The sequence below is a fragment of the Elephas maximus genome, chromosome 9 (assembly GCF_024166365.1).
Source record: "Elephas maximus indicus isolate mEleMax1 chromosome 9, mEleMax1 primary haplotype, whole genome shotgun sequence".
Classification (NCBI taxonomy): Eukaryota; Metazoa; Chordata; class Mammalia; order Proboscidea; family Elephantidae; genus Elephas; species Elephas maximus.
In genome coordinates, this window is record NC_064827.1 from 47,493,198 (window position 1) to 47,514,858 (window position 21,661).

The window sequence follows — 21,661 nt, forward strand, 5'->3', positions numbered from 1 at the left end:
TCACTGATGCTCTGGCTCCTTGCAGAAGCTTTTGATTCTTATGTAGCCAGATCTGCCACTCTTCCTTTTCACACCCTCCTGGGATCTGCGTCTTATTTACGAAGACCTTGTCCATCCCAATATTATAAAAAGATTCCCCTAAATTATGAAAAGATTCTTCTAAAACTTTGAGAGGCTTACATTTTATATTTAACCTCTTGTTCCACTTGGAGTTCATGTTTGTGAGGGGTGTGAGATGAGTTTGAACTGTCTTTCATTTTTTAATGGCTATCCGATTGTCTCAATGCCAGTTTTTAAATAGTTCATCTTTTCACCACTGACTTAAGGCTCCACCTTTATCATAACCTTCCACGTATTCACTGTTTCTGGTGTCTCTTTTGCTACATGAGTCCATTTGTCCTTTCCTGTGCCAATATTGCATCGCTTTAATTACTCCACTGCATTGCTTCCATGCTGGTGTCTTGGCCCCAAAGAGAAATAAGGGTGCTGAAAGAATAATTATCCCTCCCTTAAAAAAAAAAAATTTTTTTATAGAACAGTTACACTTTTTTTTCCCATCCAGGCTTCGTTTTATCCTCACAAGAGCCCACTGAGCTAACAAGTGCAGGTAGAATGAGTGTTCCCACTTTACAGATGAGAACACTGAGGCTCAGAGAGTTTAGGTAATTGCAGGACATCAAAGGCAGAGTCCAAGCAGAGCTCGAGCCTCCTGGCTCCCTGAACAGTGCTGCTTCCTCAGTGTCCCACTTCCTGGAAGCCCTTGAGATGCAGAGCCTTCACATGTCCCGGAACTCTGCTGATGCTTCCTTTCAGCGTCCTTGTGTTTATGTGAGCCCCCTGCCATTTATCATCACTCTTTCTAGGTGTCATCAAACCTACACAATACAAGCCTGTGCCAGACGAACAACCAAATTCAACAGACGTAGAAGAAACGCTGGAGCGGATAAAGAACAACGACCCGAAACTTGAAGATGTTAACCTCAATAACATCCGGGTAAATTCCTTTTATTTCATTTCATGGGAAAGCCACATCCATGTCCTATACCAATCAGATGCAAACAGCCTAGGCTTGACCGGGCAGAGTAAACAAGGTCCTGTGCGGCCTCAGGGTGTTTCTGGATCAGGAATGTGGGCAAAGCCTTGCCAATCTGAGTGCTTGAGAGGAGTGAATGGTATAAACAAACATAAGGCCCAGATGTTCACCATGAGCCAACCCAGCTCTATCTCTGGAAACCCTCCATGCTGTTCAAAACACTGAGAGGTTCTTAGAGATAAATTGTGAGTCAGACACACACCTGAAAACACCAGTGCCCACCAGACTCGGGGATGGGGAGAACCCTACCCTGAACCATCATTGCTACTAGGATGTTCATATTCAACCTCATTTTACAGCCCCAGAAGGAAGCTGTTGGCCCAAATGTCCAAAGAAATCTTCCAAGCTCTCTGCCTGTATTTCTCTGGACATTGCCCCACGTGGCCACCAAGGACAGAGGAGGGACAGATGGAGAGGCAGTTCTAGCCTGGGCAGGCTGTAGGAGGAATTCAGAAGCAGTCACAGCTGCCCACCCACCTGCTCTACCCAGAGGTCTGCTGGATTAGTTCTGGAAGGGGGTGAGGGTAAAACAAGAAGCTGGCCCCTCACCCCCTGCTCCTCTTTCCTTTCTTCTCTGCTTTCTTTTAAGTGGCTGCCAGCCCTATGGCACAATCAGATTAGAAACCTGCACCTCCAGTGTTCTCCTCTACCTGCCTCCCCCGTGCTCAGCTCCCACAGGAAGCTAAAATGACACCCTGAAATAAGAGATCTGTGAAAACACAGCCAGGGTCTCTCTCCGGTGCCTCAGTTGTCTGTCACGTGCCCAGTGGGAGGCCTGCCCAGTTTAGAATTGTGTGCGCTGGCAGTGAATGCCTACGTGGAGCCACGTGGGAACCTGGAGCCTGGCCTCGGCTCTGTGCCCTCACTGTGGGGCCTCAGGCAAGGGCTCAGCCCTCTTGGGGCCTCAGTTCTGCCTTCTGCACAATGAGGCAGTTGGCCTAGATTAGCCGTTGTTACCTGAGGAAATACTTTAAAATACCAGTGCCCAGACCCTATTCTCAGAGATTCTGATTGACTTGTTCTGGGGCGGGCCCCAGGCATCAGCATTTAGGGAAAATTCCCCAGGAGCCTCTGATGTGTAGCCAAGGCTGAGGCACACTGGGATAGCTATCTCTCAGAGATCATCTCACACAACACTCTAACCATACTTTCCAGAAACAGGGCAAGAAAGGGGAAGAGACTTTCCCAGAGCCACACAGCAGGTCAGAAACACTGCAAGGCGGAGGCCAAGCTCCTGTTCCCTCATCCTGCACAATGCTCCTCTGAGTCCCCTGCCTTGATTTTTTGCTTCTCCCTCATCTCTGCACGCAGAGTGAAAGAGTTGCAGGTCTTATCTGAAATTTTCAAGAAGAGTTTTCTTAGTCTGTTTACCAGAAAATTCTCCTCACATCTCATCCATCTGGGGCAAAGCCAGGGAATGGGCAGCGCCGGGATCCTTTGGCCACTCAGCCTTTTGGTCAGGGACTTGCTAGGAGTCAGCAAGGAGAGTGGTTGCCTCATCTGTCTGCACTGCCCTGTGCCGGGTGGAGGGCCACTGGTCACTGCCTGCCTTTCCCTCTGCAGAATATCCCCATACCCACCCTCAAGGCCTACGCAGAAGCCCTGAAAGAGAACTCGTATGTGAAGAAGTTCAGCATTGTTGGAACGAGGAGCAATGACCCCGTGGCATATGTATGTACCTTTCTGTTCCGGCTGGATTGAGGGTGGGGGGCATAGAAACATAAGAGCTAACCCTGTGGTCTCATGACTTGTGCCCATGTATGAAGAACCCCTGCATGGTGTGTGAGAAGGCACTGGGCTAGGAGCCAGGAAAGGGGATGCAGACAGGAAGGTCTTTACCCAGGCCTGTCGGTACATATCTCCAGCTAATCCTCACAACCATCCCCTGATGACAGAGGTGCAGGCCTTCCCATTTTGCAGATGAAGTGCCTGAGGTTCAGAGAGGTCAGGTGACTTGTTTGGTCCAAAGTCATGCAGCCGGCAAGCAGTGGAGCTGGAATTCAAATGCAAGTCATGTGGATACTGAAGCCAGATCGCTCTTCACTCAGCTCATCACATTTGAATCAGGGCCTGCTCCTTCCTGGGCCTCAGTTTCTCCATCTCTAAATCAACGTCTTCATCTGTGGGTTCCAATGACCAATTTTATTTTGTTTTTTACCCATATCTTAAAAAGATGTGGTCAATCAAACTGAATTATACTTATTATTAAAGTAGTCATGAGTTTTGTTTTTTTTTTAAAGCATTCAACACATGTTTAAGAGCCTCTCTGTGCCCAGCACTGAATTAGGCTCTGGGAATACAACTGTGACCAAGCCAGCCTCAGCTCTGCCCAGTGGATGTAACTGCCCATTTGTACAGTGTGATTACTACAACATTAAGAGCAGGTTAAAAGTTCAGGAGTTAGCGAACCAGGGGTGGAAATCAATCATCTAGTAGCAATCAGTTCTTTTCTCATTTTTAAAATAAGCAGGACAATTTTCTTCAGTATTTTTGAAAATAATATAAATAGGTCTCCCTTTGCTGCCTTGGGGACCCTGGTGGGAAACCTCTGGACAGAGGACCTCTGACCTCAGGAGCACTCCAATGGATGCTGAGTTAGCCTGTGGAGACAATACTGGAAAGTCACAGGGCCTGTCCCCTGTTCTGCCACTGGTCAGAATCCAAGCACATCCATGCTGGTGCTCAGTTCAAGTCCAGAAATGTTCCTGGGCACTGCCTCTGTGCCACGCCAACAGCTGACATCAGCTTTTTCATACCGTATACCCACTGTCAGATACTGAAATGCTTCTAGGCCAAGTGGTAAATAACGCTGTCAAAGCTCTATAAGTGTCCCCCACCACACACCCCAGCTCCTCCCCTGGGTCCCAGACAGTTCCTCCGTCATGATCCAACAACCAGGAGTTAATATCCTGCATAGTAGGGACCCCTAGGACCCTGCACAGCCACCAGCATGTCCCTCTGATTGGCCTAGTGCACTTGTCTAAACCAAACCAATCCAAACCCTTGCTACTGAGTTGATTCCGATTCATAGCAACCCCACAGGACAGAGTAGAACTGCCCCATAGGGTGTCCAAGGCTGTGATCTTTACCGAAGCAGACTGCCACATCTTCTTCCCGTAGAGCCACTGGTAGGTTCGAACCACTGACCTTTTGGTTAGCAGCCGAGCATTTAAGCACTATGCCAGCAGGGCTCATTGTGTACTTGCCTACTGGTTGTGAAGTATCTTGATGATGAGTCCAGGCCAGGCATTTCCTGGTTGGGGGAGGGGAGGGTGTGGAGGGCATAGAGAGGACACAGAAGAGGTTCTCCCTAGGGAGAGGGGAGTGGGGAGGGAGCTCAGGGAGGCAAATGGTTGCAGAGGAAGCTGACCCGCCATCCTGGGCTCACTGACTTTTCAGGGAGCTGAGGAGAGAGTGATGACTTCAACAGCAAAGGCTCCCCGGGGGAGGTGGCTTCGATCTGAGCCTCGACTAGGGTTTCAGCAAGCAGAGAGAGTAGGGCAGGCATGCCTGGCTTGAAGTATCATTTCAGACAACCGGGCCCCACTGATCTGTACGTCCTGGGCCTATCACTGCTGGTGTCTTCTTTCCTCTGACATCCTTTCCACCAACTGCTAATTACCTCATTTCCTTCAGATGCTCTGATTGTCATCTACACCCACTGGTGGAATTCCCCAGAAATGTACTGGGGGCACCTGAGCTCTTCTCTTCCACTTGGCCCTGGTCACTTGCCCCTAGGCAAAAAAAGAAAAAAAGTGGGGTTGTTTCCCAGGCCCAACTCTTCCCCCTTCTGCTCTCTGCAGAAGAAACCATTGGTCCATGGAATTCCAACAGGGAAATAGAAGAGAAGTGGAGAGTATGTGGGGGGAGTGGGACTCCACGAGTGAATAGTGACTGGAGATCTACTATGTTTTCTGGCACTTTGTGGGCCTTGAGGGCAAGATGGGATGAATGAGATACATTTTCAGTCCGCCAAAAACATATAGTCTAATGGCAGAGCAACACCAATGTAAAAACAGAGGAATGCAAGTTCCAGTAGGGAGGTTATGGATAAATTCTGTGGGGGTTCAGAAGGGCAGACCACAGCTAGCTGGAGATGTCAGCAAAGGCTCTTGGAGAGAGGGGCATTTGAGAATGGCCTTGAAGGATGAGCAGAATTTGAACAAGTGAGGTATAAAGGAAAGGGCACCCAGGTGACAGAGATAGATTGCCAAAGGCAGAGTACCAGGGAAGCACTGGGCAGACACAAGGTGCTGAGAGACGTCCCACTGTCAGGGAGTGGTGAGTTGTGGATGTGCAGGGGAGTAGCACTAGGTATAGAAGGCTTTGAATGGAGTCTAAAGGAGTGTGGCATTCTCCAGTAGGGTCTCAGGAGCCATGGCAAGGTGGAGGGGAGGAGAGACCTAGAGTTGTGTTTGGGTAATGGCCAACCTCAGTGTATGAGGGCCTCTTGCTCCCAGCAAGACCCCGCTGGTATTTTAGGAATCGACCCAGAAGGGGCTCCAGCCTTGCTCTGTGTGACACTCGAGCACTCCTGTTTCTCTCTCGTGGTTCCAGGCCCTTGCTGAGATGCTCAAGGTGAACAAGGTGTTGAAGACACTGAATGTGGAATCCAACTTCATTTCTGGAGCTGGGATCCTGAGACTGGTAGAAGCCCTTCCACACAACACTTCTCTTGTGGAGCTAAAAATTGATAACCAGGTAGGACGGGAAGAACCTCCTTGGGTCTTTTACTTCTGAAGCTTTCCATTCTGCACTTGCTTGCATGCTGCCGGTGGAGCAGGCGATGCTGATTCTGGACACCCAGGAGCCCAGCTTTAAGGGAACTCAAAGATTGTCCAGTCTACACCTCTCCACCACGCTCACCTTCTTTCTTCATCCTTCCCACCAAGTGCTCTTCCTGCTTCTGCTTGTTCACACCCAGTGATGGCGGTGGGGGATAGGGGCTCAGTCATTACCAGGATGACCCCCTTGGACAGTGCCGACTATGAGAATATCTTTCCTTATGTTAGGTGGAAATCAGCTCCCTCTAAGTCTTGTTTGCTGGGCTTCATTCTGCCCTCTGCTGCCCACAGGACACACCTGGGCACAGATCTCAGAAACCGTTGGCATCTTCTTCACCATGCTAAATAGCCCTGGTTTCTTCAGGGTTTTGAGGCCCCTCTATCTAGGTTACTCTCTCAGAAAATTCTAGTTTGTCTTTGTCCTTATGGAATTATTATTTCTCTGTATTTTTTTTCTGTGGGTCAGTCATTTAGCTTTAGGGCAACTCTTTCAGTTCGGACTTTCTAAGATGATGCCAATAACATATCTTGTATTGTTACATATGTTGAGGGTCTACTCTGGGCCAGGCTCTGTGTAACACACCTTATGTACATCATCTCTGTTCTTCACAATAGCCTTGCAAGATGTAGGGATTATCAGTCCCAGTTTGCAGAAGAAACAGCTCAGAGAGGTTAAAGACAAGCAACTTTCTCAGCATCACAAAGTTAGCACTTCAGGAAGCGGGATTTGAATCTGACACTCTTTCCACTACACCTTATTGTTTCACATGCTTTCTTCTTTATGGGGAAGAAACTCAGTGCAAAAAAAGTTTTGTTGTTTTTTTCTGCATAAAAAGTTTTGCTGAATGAGTGTATAAATATATGCATAGAAGAAAGATTGGAAGGACATATTACAAAGTTGTAAACAGTTGTTATCCCTGAGTGCGATTTTTAGTACTTGTTATCTTTTTTTTATTGTAAAATATGACAAACATACAGAAGAGTACATAAAACTTAAATGTACAACTTAAAGAATCATAACAGACATGTGATCGCTATCTGGGTCAAGAGCTACAATGTTACCAGCCTCCAGGATTCTCAGAGTGCTCCTTCCCAATCACAACTCGTTCAAAACTCTTTACAACTTGCTCCCTATATACCTTCATGCCTCTATGCATTTGCTCTGGCTTTTCCCTCCTCCTGGAATGTCCTCTCCTGCCCCTGCCCCCTTCTCTGCCTGGAGAAATCCTCTTTTCCTTCCTGCCAGTGGTGTTCTGGAGCCAGCTTGAATGCGAGAGCAGACTGTGTACATCTTCCCAACCCCACATCAGGGATGGCTCGTTGGTACCTTGAAATTGCCCGTGGTAGGAGTATTTACACCATGGAAATTGGCAAATGCTTCAAATCAGACCTTTTTCTCCAAGAGCCAGCTTACCAGCACAACACTGCCTTCTCCCATCAGCCAGCTGTAGCTCCTCCAAGCCTCTCCTCAGGGAGAGTAAAGGGTTCCCTCCTCTGTGCTCCCCCAGCACCTTTGGCTTCCCTGTGAGCTTCTCAGGAGCTGGTGCTGTGTTTTTTCAGAAGTCATCTCCAAATCCCAGTAGCCATCTCAGGACCTGGCCTGGCAGGGGTGCTTGAGGCAGGGGTGTTTGGTGAGCAGCGCCGCCCCGGGTGGTTGTGCATGGTGTTCATGCATGTTGTACATGATGGTTGTGCCTGACTGTGGTGGTGAGGGGCAAAATCCAACCCACACTCCACTCTCCAAGCTGTGTGCCTTGGTGTGGGGCTTTGTCCATCCAGAGAGGGCACTTTCTTCTAATTCATACAGAGGCCATGGGAGCCAGCAGCAGCCCTATCATGTGAAATTGCTGCACTGCACTCCGTACAGTGGCATCACCCATCCCCAGCCCCCTCCCTACCCTCCCCTACCCTTGCTGCCACCTCTGTTGGCCATTGCTGAGCCTGCTCTATTGAAGGCATGAGGGGAGAGCAGATGAACAAAGGTGTGCAGCAGGCTTGCCCACAGCCCTGGGCCAACCCTGAGATTGGCTACTCTGTGACTCTGGGCTTGGTCAGGCAGGGAGTCAGGGCCTATCCAGCGTCAGCTGAAACCTGACTCCTGGGCCTGAATATTGGCCAAAACCTACCCAAAGCCCTGATTTCAGGTCGCTGTGGTGGCAGCTAAGGAGGAACGAGCTGCCTGCCTTCCCTCTCACTGCTGTCCCCTCAGAGCCCAGAGATGGAGCCAGTGCTGACTAGGTCATCCTTGCTGAACACCCCAGGGCAAGAACATTCACTTCCTGTAGCCTCAGTTTCCTCACCTGTAAAACAGGAATAAGAAGAATCTCAACTTCTAAGGAGATGATAGATGTAAACTATGAAGTTGTTAATTTTTATAATTACTTTGAAGGTGATCCAGGGAGTTCACACTTATTCTAAGAGCTAGTTTACGAGCATTTATGATGCTTTATATCCATCACCTCGTTTAATGCTCACCAAAAAAAAAAAAAACCCATTGCCATCAATTCTAACTCATAGAGTCCCTATAGGACAGAGTAGAACTGCCCCATACGGTTTCCAAGGAATGGCTGGTGGATTTGAACTGCTGACATTTTGGTTAACAGTCAAGCTCTTAACCACTGTGCCACCAGGGCTCCAATGCTCACAAAGACCTTGTAAATAGGTATTAAGACACCCATAGATGAGGAAGTTGAGGCCCGGGCCAGCTAGGGAACCTGCCCCAGGTCACACAGTAAGTGGCAGAGGCAGGATTTGAAGCCAGGTCTGTGACTCCAGAGTCCATGTACCTCGCCTGTCTGGGCTCTTGAAACCAGTTCATGTTCATGTGAACCTACTTGGCATTTGTCATTTGTCCCTTCCACCCTGGTAAGGGGCCAGTGCACGAGTCACCCCCTGGAAGCCTCTTTATTGAGTGCTGGCTGCACACCAGGGCTGTGCTGGGCTCTGCATGAACAAGGCTCAGGCTCTGCCCTTCAGAGATTCCAGGCTGGATGGGAGAAAAAACAGGTACAGAAATGCCTGTCATACCAGATACTCAAGCAAGCCACAAATAGTAGGCCATGTGGGTCACTGGAGGGAGGCCCTTGGTCAGGAGCAGGGATCACGGAGGACTTCTTGGAGGAGGTGGAGTTGGAGATGAACTCCATAGGATGGATAGAAGGTGAGATAAAGGCTGTGATGTCCCAGCTGGAAGGAATACAGGAACAAAGAGAAGGAACAGGAAAGCCACAGAACCCATCCAGAAAGTAGTGGCAGTGCCAGGTGCCTGGTGGGAGAAAAACCAGAAAAGGAGTTGGGCCCCTGAAGGGCATTGAATGGCAGGTTTAGGGAAGGTGGGCTGTGGGCTGCCGTCTACACCAGAGCTGTGCCTTGGGTAGACGGTTCCTGGTTGGATGGGAGAGGGCTGCAGGGATGGGGAGGGCAGGATCAGGGCCACAGAGAGCAGCACAGAGCCATGGCCCCAACAGGAGGGGTGGACCTGTGAGGAATATGCTTTTGCATGGCTGGAATCTGGATTTGGGCCTGGCACACAGGGTGAGGGAGGGGTGGGAGGCAAGTCTCTGGGGAGGGGGTTCTGCTGGCCCAGGCTCAGGGAAAGGCCACTTGCGCCCCTTACCGAACATTCCAGAAGGCCTGGGGATGGCGAGCTGCCTCCCCTTGGGTGCCCCAGCCCTGGGCTCCAGGGTGTATGACAAAGAGGAGGTGCTGAGTGGCATTTGATTTATTCCTTATTCTGGGTTAGTCACCGAGGTCTTTGGAGGCCGGAGCTTTCTCCTTGGCCCTTGTGCTGGTAACCTGTGTCAGTGAGTCTCTCCTCCTTCTTCCTTATATGGCCAAAGAAAAGGACTTGGGGAGTTCTACCCCGGGTGACAGCTCGGGACACAAATTCAGGAATCAGGACTCTGAGGCCGTCTGTTTACTCAACCAGTCTCTCACTATCTCTAAGCAAAGTTCTGTTACCGCCTGAAGTTGTTAGGGTTGCCTTGAGACCGCAATGAGGGTAGGGAGGGTGGAGGGGGCCCTGACCTAGAACTGAAGGGCTCTGAGAAATCATTCAGTCCACCCCTTCCTTTTACAGGTGGGGAAACTGAGGATCGGAGACAGGAAGGGACCACCTACAGTCACTAACAGATCAAGCTGGTGTCAGAGCTGAGTTGGAACTGAGATGTCCTGGCTTCCAACAGGCTATATTGATCCAAGGATAGGAGAAACCCTCTCTGCACCCAGGGAGCAGACACTACAGATGGGAGGAGGCTGCCTGCAGGCCCCATCCCATCCCAAGCAGGCCATATCCAAACAGTGACTCTCTGCCCCTCTTGATTTACCCCCCTAATCTCAGCAGGCTCCTCTCTAGTACCTTCTGGACACAGGGCACTCTCCTTGCCCCTCAGAACAGATAGGGCCTGAAAACATGACCCCCCACAATGGTATTTGCAGTATCTCAGGGTCCCGGCCAATATCTTGCTTTTCATTCCAATTTGACAAACAGGGTCCCTAGGTATTAAGTAAGGATGTGCTTAATATTTTGAGGAGAAGTGAATGAAGTGGATTGTACTTCTTTGTCCAGGTCGGGTTATTTTCTGAGTGGAAACCGGTTTAGAAAGAAAACAGAAGGACCTTGTAGGTTTTCACACATGGCAAGACACCCCCTTGATTTCAGATTACACCCTCGTAGCAGCTGGCTCAGTTTATTTCAACTGAGGCTGAATACGACTTCTTATTTTGCAAAATATAAGGAAAACACACACTTGAAAACCAAGAGGCAAGATTTCCTGATCAATCGTGTTCTCTGCTTTGTTCCTTACACGTTTAGCCTCTGAGCAGTCACTCTTGGTTTGTGCACTAAATGTCTTTGTGTCTTGTAGTCTCATTGTGTACTGAAGTAATTCAACCTGGAAATGTTCGGCCTCCGTGAGATGACGATGTGTGTCCGGTCTCTTCCTCTAAATGGCAATTATGTTCCTTTCCTGACCTTGCTTCTCAGGGAAAATGAAATTATATCAGTGGAAATGAGAGGAAAAATATGACTCAGAGGAAACCTTTTTCTACACAGATCAGATTGAATTTGAATAGTTTGTGACAACAGCCATGTGACACCATGAGTCAGATCCCCATGGGGGCTGCAATCTGTTCTGAAAAGCCAGGGGGTTTCTAGACAGGACACACACCAACCAGGGATGAACCTGACTTCATATCTATGACACTTGAGGTCAGACAACGGATCAAGTCCCAGCTAAGCCCCAGCTGTCACGTTCTGGCTGTGTATCTGGGGAAAGTCACTTAATGTATCCATGACTCAGTTTTCTCATCTATAAAATGGGAATACGCATACCTATCTCAGAGTTGTGAGAGAATTTAATGTGTCAAAGTCTGTTGATCCCTTTAATCAGTGTCTGGCATATGGTCTGCCCTCAATACATGGGGGCTGTTAGTTCTATTGCTAACTAGAACCAGTTGGGGGTCCAAGGGTAGAGTGGGGAGGACTGACCTCTGAGAGACAGAGTCTAGCTTGTGGAAGGAAGACATTTTGCCTCCCTTTCTCTTTACCTCCTTCCCTCCTTTTTATTATTTTTTTTATTGAAGAATAACTTACATATAGTAAAGCAAATACATCCTAAGTGTACCGCTCAGTGAATCTTTATATATGTATGCACCTGTGTAATCACCACCCAGATCAAGCTATAGAACCTTTCCAGCACCCCAGCTAACTCCCTCATGCCTCTTCTCAAATGATATCCCCCAAAGTAATCATGTTCTCATTTCTATCACCGTAGATGAGTTTGCCTATTCTTAAACTTCATACAAATGGAACTACGTATATATGCTCTTTTGTGTATGGCTTCTTTTGCTTAACATTGTGAGTGTATTAGTTATCTATAGCTATGTAACAAATTACGCCAAAACTTAGCAACTTAAAACGACAATACACATGTATCATCTACAGTTTTGAAGGGTCAGGAGTCCAGGAGCTGCTTAGCTGGGTGGTTCTGGCCCAGGATCTCTGGTGAGGTTTCACTCAAGGTGTCCTCAGATGAGGTAGCAGTCATTTGAAGGCTTGACTAAGGTTGACAAAAGGCCTCAGTTCCTCAGTGGCTATTGGCTAGAGGCCTCAGTTCCTCACTGCTATTGGCTAGAGGCCTCAGTTCCTTCACTGTTATGGGCTAGAGGCCTCAGTTCTTTGCCATATGGACCTCTCCATAGGGCTGCTTGAGTGTCCTCACTATATGGCAGCTAACTTCCCCAGAGTAAGTGATCCAAAGAAGACAGAAAGCCACAGGTGCCTTTTAGGGTTCAGCTTTGGAAGTTACACAAGTCACCTCTGCCATATTCTGTTTGTTAGAAGTGATTCACTAAGCGTACCCCAAATTCAAGGGGAGGGGAGTCAGGCTCCACCTTTGGAATGGAAGACTTTAAAACTACCACAGGGAGACTCATCCATATTCTTTTGTGTAGCAGAAGTTTGGCAAGGAAGGCCTTTTTAGTCAACAGAGCTACCCAGGGGTGGAGGAGGGTGCCCCAAAGGGTGGTGAGCTCCTATTACCGGAGGTATGCAAGCAGAGCAGAACAATTTGGCAGCTGTGGTGTGCAGGGAGTTTTAATATCAGCAAGGGTTTGGGACTCTGGAGTGGGACTAGATCATTTTCCAGGGCTCCTTTCAGCTGTATTTCCAAGTATTCCAGGATGTCCATATCTTCCATATCATGAAGGAAAAGCCACGATTGACCCCATCAGATATACAAAGTGATCTTCTTGATGTCCCTGGTGCCTCTGTCCAGAACGGGGGTCTCAGAGCCACAAGCTCCAGGTCACAGTTCAATCCATTCCACATGAGTTATTGGATGTTTGTTTTGTTAAATAGCAAATCCGATCATTTCCCACATCAGATTGGTAATATCAGTCGAGGTAAAGGTGCAGGGAAACAGCACTGTCACACACTGCTGAAGGGCATGCCAATGGTTGCGTCCTTTCGGAAGGGCAATTTAGCCATTACTATTTGCTGTCTCATAACGACCCTCTAGGACAGAGTAGAACTGCCCAACAGGGTTTCCTGGAGCTGCTGACCTTTTGGTTAGCAACCATAGCACTTAACCACTGTGCCACCAGGCTCCAAGGAATCCTTAGGTGGTACAAAAGGAGCCCTGGTAGCGCAGTGGTTAAAGCACTAGGCTGCCAACCAAAAGTCCTGTGGTTTGAACCCACCAGCCACTCCCACAGGGGAAAGATATGGCATTCTGCTTTTGTAAAGACAGCCTTGGAAACCCTATGAGGCAGTTCTACCCCATCCTACAGTGCTGCTGTGAGTTGGAACCGACTCCATGGCAGTGGGTTTAGCTGGTGCAAATGGTTAACATGCTCGGCTGCTAACTTAAAGGTTGAAGGTTTGCATCCACTCAGAAGTGCCTTACAAAAAAGGCCTGGTGATCTACTTGCAAAAAAATCAGCCATCAAAAACCCTGTGGAGCACAGTTCTACTCTGACACATAAGGGGTCACCATGAGTCAGAATTGATGGCAACTCATTTTTTATTTTAGTTAAAAATGTGCCCATCTTTCAACCCAGCAATTCCACATCTCTATATTTACCCAAATGGCAACTCATTCTCTCCACTGTCAAGTTTGTAATAGGAAAAAACAGAAGCCACCTAAATATCCATCTATGCCAGGCCATACCATGAAGCAGTGAAAAGGAATGAGGTAGTTCCATATGTCCTGACTTAGCAAGGTCTCCAGAAAATACTAAATGAAAAAGGCAAGTTGCAGAATAATAAGAATAGTATGTATCCATTTTAAGAAGAAAAAGCACGAAAAAATAATAACAAAACAAACGAAAAAACCCAACCCTGAATATTTCTGTACAACCATGCGTAGAAAAAATCTGGAAGGACACAGCCACTGGCATGGTGGTTACTTCTGTGAAAAGGGGATGGGACTAGGGATAAACTGTGTGAAGGGAGACTCTTCCTTTTTACTTCACCTGCTTTTGTATTATTTGAATTTTTAATAATGAAGCCATATTTCTTCACAAGGTATTTATGTAGCAAATCTGAAGGGGGGGCAAGTGTTCTCCCCTGACCACCGTCTCCCTGGCCCTGCTGCCCAGAAACTCCTGCTGCCAGTCCTGGCCTGGCCAGCTACTTGGTCTCTCTTCAAAGGGATCCTCACTACTTCTCACCCACTGTTGAGGATGCCTTCTTGATTTGTTTTATGCTATCCAAGCAAGCTCTTCATACACTTACAGAAAGTAGGCCCCAGGGGCCTTAAAGGTCGTGGAGCCTAAGCCTTCCCCGTTCATGGTGACATCTAGAGAGGCCCTCACCAGAGGTGGTCTTCCCTGTCTTGCACACCTCCAGGGACAGGCAACTTACTAACTTACGAGGCAGCTCCTTCAGGGTGCAGATACTTCTAATGGTTAGATAGCAATCCTGCATGCTGAGCCAAAAATCTGCCTGCCTGTAACGTCTCTCCCCAGCACTCCATCTGCCTTCTGAGCTCTCTCCCAGGCAATCCAGTGAGGTGGGAACCGGCACAGGCTCTGGAGCAAACTGCCTGTATTCGAATCCTTGTTCTGCAACTGACTCACTCTGTGATGTAGGAAAAATTCCTTAATATGTCTGTGCTTCACTTTCCTCATCTACAAAATGAAAATTATATGAATAGTACATATTTCATAGGTTTATAGCAAGGAGAAAATGAGTTAGCTTATGAAAAGTGCTCAAGACATTGCCTGCACACAGTAAGGACTAAATAAGTATTCGAAAAATAATTGGGAGACCTGGCAGCCCCTCTGCTGAGGGAGACCAGTGCTTTCTGAGACTAGCCCTGCCTGAGTGCTAGCAGAGCTTTCCCCCCCAGGTGACCTCAGGAAGAGGCCAGGCTTCCTGCTAAATGAGGTGGGGTGGACAGGGAGAGGGGAGCTGCCAGTTCCTTCTTGGGGCCTCCTATGGTCACTTCATCGTCTGCCAGGCCAAGCCGGCCAGTGCCAAAGGCCTTGCTGAGTCCACCAAAGACAGGCCTGAGCTCTCCCCAGTACTTTTAGGAGCCCTGCCAGATGGGCTGGTAGAATGTCACTAGCATCTCTCAGCCTGCTGTGGTCAGCTTTCTCAGCCCCGTCTGAACTCAGCTGAGCTCTGGTGAACTCAGAATGCCTGGGAACAGTTCTCAGTCAAGAGTCTTAACTGTAGTTCCATACTTGTCCTTTTAGATGGTGGCCTAATGTATCCTCTAACCGTCCCTTGCTGCTGAACAACAAGGATGTTTCTATTTCCTCCCTTTAGTTCTGTTCTACAAACCTGGGCTAAGTGCTATTAGGTACTGTGTACTTCGTATGCAGAGGCTCACAGCCTAGAGCAGTGTCATACAACAGAACTTTCTGTGGTGATGGAAATGTCCTATATCTGTGCAAACCAATATGGTAGCCACTAGCCACATGTGGCTACTGGGCATTTGAAAGGTGGCTAGTGCAACTGAGGAATTGAGTTTTAAATGTTATTTAATTTTAATTATTTAAGTTTAAATAGTCACGTGTGGCTAGTGTCCTGTACTGGACAACACAGGTCTAGTTGGAGAGACAGCTACAAAGGCAAGTGACCCAAACAATTTAGATAGACTGTGCTGGGCCAGTCTAGTGGAGAATGGGGAGAGATGATGTCCCAGGGCAGGGATCATGGAAGAGGCTTTGGGGGAGGGGGGCAGGTAGAGCGTTTCCAATGTGTATTAAACCAGTAGGGATACATGAACATAGAAGTGTAAGCGTTGTCCTTATGGAGGAAAGTGCTTGAGCTAAGGCAAGGAGGCAGGAGAGCATACCTGACTGCACCAAGTACCAGACCACCAGAGGTAGACAGGTTGAGTAAGGAATGAGAAGGGAAAGGAAGGCAAGGGCTAAGCTATGGAGGGCTAGGCAGAGGGCCACTCATCCAGTGAAGGACATCTGGGTAGCTTCCAGTTTTTGACAGTTTTGTGTTCATTCTAGGTAGTCCCTTATCTGGTCCTTTGGCTAGAGCAAGCAGGCTTTTGTTGGATTTTTTTTTTTTGTCCGTGTCATTGGCATTTGTGGGCTGGCAGCTTCTTCAACTCCAAGTCTGGGATTTATGAGGCCAAAAGAAAACCCAGTAACTCACCGCTGTGTTGTTCCTTGGGGCCTGAGGAACCTCACTGGTCTTACTTCTTCTCTGCACTTTTCAGAGTCTTCTTGTATTTGTTTAACATCTGTTATTGTATAACATCTGGGTTTTTACACTCTACTTAGTGGAAGTCCTTGCTTTCTGTGTCTTTTAAAGCCTTTTTTCAAAATTATTTTTTAGTTATTTTACTATATATGGTAATTCAAATAGTACAATAATATAAAGGAGAAAATAAAAGCTCTCCAAAATCCCACCATTATCAGCCTACCTCCAGATATGGAAAATATAGGTAACTTTACACAAATATAACCTGTTTTGTGACCTAGATTTTTTCCCCATTCAGTATCATTTTATGGCCATCTTTCCAGGCCGGCGACTAAAGATTTGCATCATTATTTTACAGCCCATGTTCTATTATCAGGCTAAGCCATCATTTATTGGAGTAACTCCCTCTTGATGAATGTTTATTTCTCATTTTCCCCCACTGTTATATACAAGACTGTGACGAACATCCTCATCATATTCTTGTCAACACTGTGTATTGTCATGTTTTTGCTTTTTTAATCTTTGTCACATGATCAGTATAAATTTGGGGGCAGGGGGCTAAATGATTGGAATGGGGCTTTAGGAGGCAAACTCTGGCATTCCCAACTTACTGTGTGATCTTTGACAAATCCTTTTCCCTCTCTGTGCCTCAATTAGTTATGAGGTAAATGGAAGAGATTAGACTAGTGTTTTAGTTATCTAGTGCTTCTATAACAGAAACACCACAAGTGGATAGCTTTAACAAAGAGAAATTTATTCTCTCACAGTTTAGGAGGCTAGAAGTCCAAATTCAGGGTACCAGCTCCTGGAGAAGGCTTTCTCTCTCTCTGTCAGTTCTGGGTGAAGGTCCTTGTCATCAATCTTCCCCGAGTCTAAGAGCTTCTGAGCACAGGGACCCTGGATTTAAAGGATACATTCCACTCCTGGCCCTTCTTTCTTGGTTATATGAGGTCCCTCTCCTCTCTGCTTCACTCCCTCTTTTATATCTCAAGAGATTGACTCAAGATACAACCTAATCCTGTAGATTGCGTCCTGTCTCATTAACATAACTACCTCTAATCCTGCCTCATTAAAATCATAGAAGTTTACAACACATAGGAAAATCACATCAGATTACAAAATGACAACCACACAATACTGGGAATCATGGCCTAGCCAAGTTTGATACACATTTTACCAATCACAACTAGCTCACTTGTTCTCATACTTGGCTGCATCTTGGAATCACCTGAGGAGTTTTAAGAACTATGATGGCCTAAGTGTCACCCCCAGAGATTCTGATTCAGTTGGTATGGGGTGCAGACCAGGCAGCAGGGTCTTCTAAATCTCCCCAGTGTAGGTGATTTGAAGGTTCTCCCTGCTCAAATAGTCTAGGGTTCTCCTGTGGTGGAGTTCCTACCTGGACACCTGCTCAAAGAGAAGTTGTGGTGAGGCTGTGGAAAGAGCTGGGTTTGAACCCCTGCTTAGTCACTCTGGCTGTGTGACCCTTCAACTTCTCTAACCTCCCATCTCCTTGCTCTTGGAGAGGAGATTAAAATCTTTCCTTGCCCACCACTCAGGGTTTCGGTGTGTCGAGGTGGCTTAGGTACTGTACAAAGAGAATGAATGGTGATTATTGTTTTTTTCTTGACCAAAGAGCCAGCCCCTGGGCAACAAAGTGGAAATGGAGATCGTGAGCATGTTGGAAAAAAACGCGACACTTCTCAAATTTGGCTACCACTTTACCCAGCAGGGGCCCCGGCTGCGGGCGTCCAATGCAATGATGAACAACAACGACCTTGGTGAGTGGAAACTCACTCCCTGCCCACCTGCCTCCACTCCCCCACCTGCCCACCTGCCTCCACTCCCCCACCTGCCCACCTGCCTCCACTCCCCCACCTATGCCAGATGTGCCAGGGGAAAGCCCACCGATACCCTCTGCAAGGGGAGTCCTCTCCATGTGCCTAGCCCCCAGTTTTTCTGTTGATCGTGTCTTCCTTGTTTTCTATCACTGCATTTGTGCTTTGTCCCCTCCCCTAGACCGTGAGCTCCCTAAGTGCCAGGGCTGAGGCTGAGTCCTCCCCCTGTCATGGCTCGGCTCCATGCAGGGCTGGGCCCAGAGCTCACGCTCAGCATGTTGGCTGAACGCGATGAAACTCGGAGTATACAAGTCTTACCTATAAATCTTTTCTTCTTCTGAGTCTCTTCTCTAAACTCTGAAGAGTCCTCTCCTTGTCAGACAATCTCTTGCCCCAATCCCAAAGTCACCAGCGTTACAACCAAAGCCCCAAGCCTAGGAGACTTGACATTGCTTTTAAGGTAAAAGTTGAAAAGTCATCTTCAAAAGTAAGGTAAAAGCAGATTACATTCATTTAATCTGAAGAAAATGTCACAGGCTTGCTTATGAGTATATGTCAATTAGGTAAGCAAATCAGTTGAATGAAAAGGTTGATCAATTATCCATTGACTTCCAGAATGGCAATCGTACACAAGCTCTCACGAGTATTATGTGTATCCTGCTGGCAGCTAAAAAGAACTTGATATAGTTTATAATAAAGGAAGTATGTCTGATGAGACTATCAGAAAACAAGAGAAAAATAAAAACCAGGACAAGGAGCAGTTCGAATATTGTCAACATGATTGATCATTGTATTTAGCCCCAAGTTTCATGGCACCAAGGCAAAAGGAAGACAAACCAAGTTACATTAGTCTTATTACCGGAGAGAAGGAAGCACATGAGGTTCTTAACAGAGTTTTTTCCGGAGCTAAATTATGAAGTAAATATATTTTATAAAGGACATTGTTTTCAGCCAGTTTTTCATCAAATTCAGACCTGCCGTACACATGGCTCTTTCTGGTTTCCAACCCTCAATAAAACACAAAGAGCTTAATACTAAAGCACAGCTCAGAGTTCAGGGGTGTTGCTTCCTAATTATTAGTCTCAGGCTAGGTGAGCATGGGGAGGCCCTTGAAGACTGGAGGTGTGTAGGTGTGCACACGCAGGTAGGAACTCACAGAACCTTTGTGTATACACAACCACAGAGGTAGACACTCGCACTCACGCACACATTAGATTGAGTCCCTCAGTTCAACAAACATTTATCAAATTTTTTTTTTTTATATACAGTTGAAGATAATAGGCTTTTGCTTTTAAGGATATCACAGTCCAGGGGCCATTCATTCATTGTTCACTCCAGATGCTACTTTTTTTCTAGAGTCGCAAGTCTAGAAAAACCCATTAGAAAAAAAAAAGCACCCAGTGCCTGGCTTACCTGGAGTGCCTTCATCTGAAATAAAATAAGAACAAACATGGATAACTAAAAAGCCCTAATTATTATCGATAACAGAGGTGATAGCTGCTAAACTGAATTGTTGCGGGCCAGCAGTCTAAATGGTTGGCCCAGCTGTGCTACGACTTCAGAACCAACACTTAAGTCTTGATTTTTATTCTGATATGCAATAGCCTCACGTTTTTTCTTCTAGCATAGATGAAACTTTTTATGTGCCCCCACTTTGCCTAGCTCAGGGCTAACCCAGCTTGTGCCTTCCAATGGCATGATGATCTGGAGGTCTTTTTTCTGGGGGCAGGGGTTCTAGATGACCAGAGATGAGTGGTACTGGAGAGGGGATACCAGAATCAACTAGGGGTTGGACAAAACAGCCACTGAGGACTCTCCTAGTCATAACAGTCTGTGATTCCAAAATTCAGCCCCACTTCCCATCACCAGGGACCTTTGGAGGCCATGGTCATTATTGTTAGGTGCCATCGAGTTGATTCCAACTCATAGTGACTCTATGTACAACAGAATGAAACACTGCCATGTCCTGCACCATCCTCACAATCGTTGCTATGTTTGAGCCCATTGTTGCAGCCACTATGTCAATCCATCTCATTGAGGGTCGTCTTCTCTTTCACTGACGCTCTAGTTTACCAGGCATGATGTCCTTCTCCAGGGACTGGTCCCTGCTGATAACATGTCCAAAGTATGTGAGATGAAGTCTCACCATCCTCGCTTCTAAGGAGCATGCTGGCTGTACTTCTTCCAAAGGAGGCCTTGGTAGGACCCTAGAATGCCAAAGCTGGAATGGACCTAAGAGCTCATCCCATTCAATTTCCTCATGGAGAAACTGAAGCCAGGGGACGGGAGTTTCTAGGCAGTGGCTCAGTCAGGTCACATCTGTTGTTAACTACAGCAACCATTTATTGAGTGACTTTTGTATGCCCAGGACTGTGCTGGGTGATATAAGGTGTAGCACACGATGCAGAAAAGCTAGTTAGTCCTCTGACTCAGGAAGCCTTATGGCCTTCCTTTGAGAAGACTCAAAGACATGTCTAAAAATTCAAGAATGCTTATAACCTGTATCCAAAGTGAGGAAATGACTTATGAGGATAGATTCCAGTTAAGCAAAACATCCTGGTTGGGAGGGTGAATAAGGGGTAGCCAGACTTGAAAAGAAAAGATAGGCTGATGGGGGAGGTCAGGAGGCATCCCTGGCAGGGGTACTAGCACAAGCAAAGGCAAGGTGGTAGGACCCAATATGTAGTATGGGAGAGATAGATCTAAGTGGGTTCGAGGAACTATTATAGGGAGTGAGACCTTGTAGGATAAATAGGAACTTCACAGAGAAGGAAGGGAAGGGCATTCCAAGCAGAGGGAACAGCATGAGCAAAGGCAGGTCAATAGACAAGTATATGGGGTGTTCACAAGGAATGGTGCTGGTGGGAGGTGGGGAGACTGTGAACCAAGGGCCTTTATGCTAACCTCAGGAATTTGGTGCTAGAAGCAGGCAGGAAATGAAAACTGTGGTAGTTTCCTGAGGAGGGATGGCAGGTGATAGAAATGGGCCTCTGGGTGGCGCAAACAGTTAAGCACTTGGCCGCTAAGCAAAAGGTTAGTGGTTTGAGCCCTGGTTCGAGGCCATTCAGAGGTGCCTTGGAAGAAAGGCCTGGCGATCTGCTTCCGAAAGATCACAGCCCTGAAAACCCGATGGAGTTCAGTTCTACTCTGTAACACATGGCGTCAGCATGAGTTGGAATTGACCTTGATGACAATGGGTTTTTTTGGGGTGGGGTGGGGAGGAGAGTTACCCCAGGGACTCATAGCAACTCCTAGCGTTGGAATTAACTCCACGGCACATAACCACCACCACCCCAGGGAACTATGTGCAGCTGCTCCCTTGGGGTTTCCCACAGAAGGAATGGGGGCAGAATAGTCTTGCTACATGATGACACGCAACATTCAGAGTGCTAGTTAGTGGTGTAGGATTTCTCGCTTTAAAAGCAAATTTGTGGCCATCTGCTAATTTTTGCAAGAGAAATGCTTTGGAGTCTGACAGTACATTAGTGTCTTCTTGCAAAAGAAAGTCCAGACTTCCTTTCCAACACAGTACTTTCATCCTGCTTTGGATGTGACAGGCTTCCATGTTTTCCAGCTGCATGTTTTGATCATGAAAGCCTCCTGCCAGCCACTCCCCAGCTCTGTGATTGTTAGCAGTGTCTGTGCTCTACAGCTATAGCCAGCAGCAGGGCTCCCAGATTGGCCAGGGAAAAAGCTTGCTCACGTTTCCTTCTCACTCTGACCAGCCCGTGCTGGCTCTAGGCCCAAGGCTGGGGCTCTGGGGTGCTGGGGCTTGGCC

General features: G+C 47.4%; 2 protein-coding genes across 4 annotated transcripts in view; one reads left to right on the forward strand and one right to left on the reverse strand.

Annotated features, from left to right (window-relative positions):
* Positions 1-21,661, reverse strand: part of XPA (XPA, DNA damage recognition and repair factor) — a 556,316-nt gene that overhangs the window by 440,193 nt on the left and 94,462 nt on the right. The gene's annotated exons all lie outside the window — the stretch shown is intronic.
* TMOD1 (tropomodulin 1) overlaps positions 1-21,661 on the forward strand; it is an 85,005-nt gene that overhangs the window by 58,423 nt on the left and 4,921 nt on the right. For all 3 annotated transcript variants that reach the window (XM_049896809.1, XM_049896811.1, XM_049896810.1), the window contains exons 6-9: positions 864-994; positions 2,657-2,764; positions 5,651-5,794; positions 17,682-17,826. In XM_049896809.1, coding sequence (XP_049752766.1) covers positions 864-994; positions 2,657-2,764; positions 5,651-5,794; positions 17,682-17,826 — 528 coding nt within the window. The remainder of the gene's footprint in view (positions 1-863; positions 995-2,656; positions 2,765-5,650; positions 5,795-17,681; positions 17,827-21,661) is intronic.